Source organism: Crocodylus porosus, unplaced genomic scaffold (genome assembly GCF_001723895.1).
Source record: "Crocodylus porosus isolate Cpor-Errol unplaced genomic scaffold, CroPor_comp1, whole genome shotgun sequence".
NCBI lineage: Eukaryota > Metazoa > Chordata > Crocodylia > Crocodylidae > Crocodylus > Crocodylus porosus.
The window spans coordinates 59847545-59853243 of NW_017728951.1; the positions used below are offsets into that span (position 1 = coordinate 59847545).

Here is a 5699-nt window from a genome sequence, read left to right on the forward strand (position 1 = left end):
CATGATCAGAGGTCAGGAAACAGACCTTATGATGACAGGCTGAGAGCCATGGGGCTCTTTAGCCTGGAAAAGAGCAGGCTCAGGGGTGACCTGATGGCCACCTATAAGTTTATCACGGGCGACCACCAGTATCTGGGGGAACGTTTGTTCACCAGAGTGCCCCAAGGGATGACGAGGTCAAACAGTCGTAAACTACTGTGAGCCCAGCTGACTTCCTGCCCTTTGGGCAGGGGGCTGGACTCGATGATCTCCCGAGGTCCCTTCCAGCCCTGATGTCTATGGAATCTATGAAAATCCATCCTTGCACCTGTTTTCTTTTCCTGCATATCCAGTTCAATAACAGGTGTACAGTAAAAGCAACCCCGAAATGTGATTTAGCTAATAAAAAGTTCTTTTGAAATTCATCTGGTTTCTTCAGACTACTGTTGCATTAAACATTTAAATGAAAAGTTTCACTAAACAATAGAATTTGAAATATCTTGGAAATTAAAACTTCTAATTAATATATGTGCATTCAAACGATTGAAACTACAAGTGTATCTCTCTGTCTTTCAGCTGAACATTATCTCAGCAGCAGTAACTACATGGACTGTATTTCCTCGCTGACAGGAAACAATGGTTGTAACTTGAACAGTTTGTTTAAGGGGTCTGACCTTCCTGAACTGTTCAGCAAACTTGGTTTGGGTAAATACACAGATGTTTTTCAACAACAGGAGGTTAGTATTTTTTTTTTTTTTTTACATAATCCTTGTGTTTGATGTGTTTGTGTATTTTATAACTGCACTAGATCACCCCAGTTAGACACTAGGAGCATGTCTGTAAGGTACAAGGCACTGCTGTGCAGAGAGATTACATTATGGTTTCAGAAGTACTGTGGTATAGAGACATGGTGCTTCCTCACCCCATGTACACATGTTCTAATTCTCTGAGAAGCTGTTTGGTTTTTTTTCGATTCCATCAGTGCTGTGTATGCTCATTCCTTCAGTTTAAATCAAAAAGCTAGCCTCTTTTTATGTAACTAGACAGGGTAAGGCAATGTCTGTATAATTCTACTACACACTCCCTCCTCCTCCTGTACCTTAGCTAACTTTTGCAGCAGAATAAGCAGAGTCCTGACATCACAGAAAGTTGAGCTTTGGGGGTTGTCACATAAAACCCTGAGTAGGTACAGTAATTTCCAGTCAGTTTTCAATCAGAATATTGTAGTGTTTCTTAGTAAAACAAGCTTTTAATGCACAGATATAATGTTGTAAATAATATTTGAAATACCATGAATAACTTCTAAATGCTATCATATATCAAGTTTACTGGTGTTCCTCATAATATTCTTCAAATTGTTCATCTATATTAAAACATTAAAAATTGACATTTCAGTATAACATTTACACCTTGGTATTCTGGCACCTACAGAGAAACACATCCCTCTCTGATGTTTGTTCAAAGATAGTGCCTTCGTTTTGATAGTATGACCTTCATATATAGCATGAGTTACTTGGAGTCTTCAAAGCATGAGAAGAATGGCACTACCTCAGTCCTTTACAAAGACTTTAGAATCCTGTACGCAATAGTCCCATGGTATCCACAGCTAGCAGCATTCCACTTCTTGGGGTGATAGTCACCTACTTCCTTACTGATGAAACAAAAATCTGTACCCTGTATCCAGAGGAGTGAAGAGATCAACCCAATTCCTACCTTGGCCTGTTTCTAAGTCTGAGGACACAACTAGACTCCATATTTTCTCCCCACTACATTTATTTCTGTTTGTGCACCAAAGTCAGTTGCTATAATATAAGGCATATGAGTTGTTGTCCTGTGGGGTCAAGCCAACTCTCAGGATCTCAATATTGTGCTGTTAGGAGGGTGTGACACAATTGCACATATACAAACACACAAATCAATTAGGTGCATACACACATATACACACTACCAGCTCACGCACATACACATCCAAACCAGCCTAGGCGCGTGCATACCTATCACCAATTCAAGCACATACACACTACACACTAAAAATTAGACCCGCACACTCAGTACACATACACAGATCACTAATTTGTATATCACGCACACAATGATATATATACACACACACACATTCACCAGTTCACACACATACAACCCACCTACACATAGATAAGTTCCTAACTTGGATGGTACGGTATGTATGTGTATTCTTGGGGTACCAGGGATACTTGGGGGAAGGTTAAGGTGAGACAGAGAGAGAGAGTTAAAGTGTAGGGAGTGAAAGTTGACAGAACTGGGATTAGAACTGGTGGACTAGAGAGAAGCTGACTAAAGAACTTAGGCTTGGGTTTACTTAAGATCAAGTGGCCCCAGGGTTACTCAAGGTCACTGGTGCGTGGGAGGGGGAAAAAAAAAAAAGAAGCAGCCTGGTGGCAAGGAGGAGACAGCTAGGAAAGAGAAAGAGACAGAAACCTGGGAGGCTGGGGCTGGAAACTGAGGCAGACAGCTGAGATATTGCAGGGGGAGCCCCCCAATAGTGGTGGCAAGAAGGAGACAGCCAAAAAGAAACTGAGACAGAAACGTAGTTGCTTAGGAGAAAAGGCAGTGGGGATAAGGCAAAGAAACAGGGTTTGGAGGCAGAAAGGAGCTCAGGACAGGTGTTGGAGGTGTCAGTGAGCTAGAAGCAGGAGAGGGAGAAATGAGACAGAAGTTAAAGGGGTGAGGGGCAGAGATTGGAGCAGGGATGAACCATAGTAAAGCAAAACCCAACTCGGGGGTCCAAATAATTAAACAGACAACATGCCACAAAGCCCCATGAAGTTATTGGTTTGCACGCACACATGCACTCGCAATGGCAGCAGGAGAAAGACTCAGTGGAAGGGCTGGAGTCCAGGTAGGGAAGAGAAACAGAGTCCAAATCCTTGGTTGAAGAGATGGGGGGTGATAGCTACCTGTCCAGGGTGGAAAGGGGTCTTTGTCTAGTAGGTGTTGTCCAGAGGGGGGTCGCCAGCAGGGCCTCTGGGTGGATAAGTGGTGTGGCATGGTGCTGGTCCAGATGGAGAGGGTGTCCCGAGGAGTCAGTCTTCACTACCCCTTTTATGGGGCAGAGTACCTTTGATCTCCTATGGGGAGGGCATGTCCAGGCAAGGTCAGTCCTGTCCCAGAGGGCTCCAGATAGTCTTACTGAGCATGTGCAGCCTTGACACAATGCCTCATCTTTTGTTTCTTGAACGCTGAGGGTGGTTCCAAGGGCTGGGTCATTGGTCCAGGTATTGGTGTTGATGGTTTGGTTGTTCAGAGGAAGCTATTTTTAGACTCTCAAACACCCTCATTCATCCCTATTAATTCAGGAACCAAGTTACGTAGGAGGGGTAGGTGTGAATCATGGGTTACACAACCGGGCCTGGGGATGGGATGGAGGCTTGACAAACAAAATGGAAACTTGACATGACTTATGCTCACTTACATATATAGGCCTAAAACAGTAATCACTCAATATAAAAGCAGTAAAAAAAAAAAAATCAATACAAAACATAATAATTATCACTTATAAAACAGTGGATATCTATATCAAAATAGCAGGGCAGTTATTTGCAAAGAGGGGAGAGAAAAATATAACTTACTACCTAAAATAAAATGTTAAAGCTTATCCTACATCTTAGCTTACTTATACTTATCTATAAGGAATAGTGAAGGAGAGAAAAAGTCAGAAATGGTTGGGGAAGGGGAGGGAATGCATTTTAAAATAAATTTAAAAAAGAAAAACTGGGGGGTTTGCTACAGAGGTGTTCATTTAAAAGGGCATGTTTCCACTGAATTATGTTTAACTTTTTAAAAAACAATGAACTGAAGCAGACATGCCACAAGTTAAGATTCATGTCCCCCCAGGTGCCACTCAATCTCTTTCCTCTGCCTAATCTGCCACTGTTTCGTGCTCCCTGCCATATTTGCCACTATGCTCCCTCCCCAGTGTCCTGCAGGCCACACACACAAGCTGCTGGTGTCACCTGTGATATTCATGCTGCAGGTTGGCCATCCCTGAACTACAGTATAATTAGTAGGGATGGTATGTTGTGAAAGATCCTGTGGTTTAATTTTCTTTAAGGTGGTACCAGCATGCTCTGTTTCAGCTTATTAATGTTTATGCTAATTTAGAAATGAACATTTCACAGAAATTTTGAAAGTTTCGGAATCTCATGAAGTGCAGTAAAGCATCACTAAATCAGTCAAACTTTACTTTTTAACCTATCTGTTTCTAATAAAATATCAAAACAAATTATCCGTCACTAAGGTCCCTTCTACATGTTACAGGTATTGCATAATTAAGTGGTTAATAGCACAGTTGCCTTCAGACCAGCTACATGTCCAAAGTGTCTATCACATCATAAAAAGCACCCACTACCTATAAAATTGGACCTCAAAATGTATACTAACTTTTTATATCTCGTTGCTATCAAACTTTAATTTGCATGTATATCAGGGCCTCCCCTACAGCTGGGAGCCCTGTAAGCCCCTCCCAGCCACAGTAGTCCACCATGCCCAGCAAGGGCAGGAAGTCCTGCAGCTGTACGGCCTCTCATCCCCAGCAATTGTCAAATCTGGGTCCTAGTAGCACAGGGACCCAAGACTCTCGCAGCTGCGGACACTGGATGTCAGGACTCACCTGGATTCCAGCAGCTGTGGGGCACGGCTGCCCTGGGGTTGCGTGAAGCTCCTGCAACTGGGGGATCACGGCTATTGTAATCCAGCCCTGGGGGTGTATGGGGTGTCCCCATATCTGGGAGCCCATCAACTGAAGGGGGCTCCAAGCTGTGGGAGATTGCTTTTTACCAGTGTGTGGGGGAGCCCAGGATCAGGCTCCCCCTGCACCAACAGTAAAGCGCAAAGGGATCTAATGCATGATCCCACAGTCATTGCTTCTGCCATACACACACAGCATGGCAGGAGGCTCAACTGTATGGATCATATATTAGATCCCAGCTCACCTCTGCTGCATGTATAGAGGGGCCCTAAGGGTTGTAGTACAAAAGGAATCTGTTTCATTTTCCTCTTTTCATTTCATTTCAGTCATTCATTGCCAAATGGGAATTTAGCAATTGCATTATAGACATACAGAATAGGTATGTAGAATCAATAGAAATAAAGTTAAACTTTGTTTTGAGAGCCAGCTAGTACTACACTCATAAATAACAATTTTAAGTGGTAAGTTTCAGTTCAGAAAGGAACCAGTTGCTGAAAGATTATTAACTTTATGTGATTTGAATCCCAATATTTCATTTTGGTTTTCTTTCTCTTAGATTGATCTTCAGACATTCCTTACTCTTACGGATCAAGATTTGAAAGAGCTAGGAATTACCACTTTTGGTGCCAGACGAAAAATGCTGCTTGCAATCTCAGGTGAATAAATAAATATGCTTAGCACTTAAGGCTGTAGATCCGAAGATTTAAAATTCATGTTACTTTTTCCTAGAAGTTGAATTGAGGTCTCCCACATATTCAAATGATTCTACGACTATATTGCACTTCTAAAATTAGTGTTAGTTTCATAGTTTCTAGGGTCAGAAGAGACCCGAGCAGATCATCTAGTCCGACCCCCTGCCATTGCAGAAAAGAATACTGGGGTCAAACGACCCCAGCAAGATGTTCATCCAACCTCCTCTTAAACACCCCCAGGGTAGAAGCCTGCACCACTTCTCTTGGAAGCTGGTTCCAGACCCTAGCCGCCCTGACTGTGA

At 42.7% G+C, this 5699-nt stretch overlaps 1 protein-coding gene across 1 annotated transcript in view; it reads left to right on the forward strand.

Annotated features, from left to right (window-relative positions):
* Positions 1 to 5699, forward strand: part of BICC1 (BicC family RNA binding protein 1) — a 221255-nt gene that overhangs the window by 209558 nt on the left and 5998 nt on the right. The window contains exons 20-21 of the mRNA XM_019555552.1: positions 556 to 716; positions 5262 to 5361. Coding sequence (XP_019411097.1) covers positions 556 to 716; positions 5262 to 5361 — 261 coding nt within the window. The remainder of the gene's footprint in view (positions 1 to 555; positions 717 to 5261; positions 5362 to 5699) is intronic.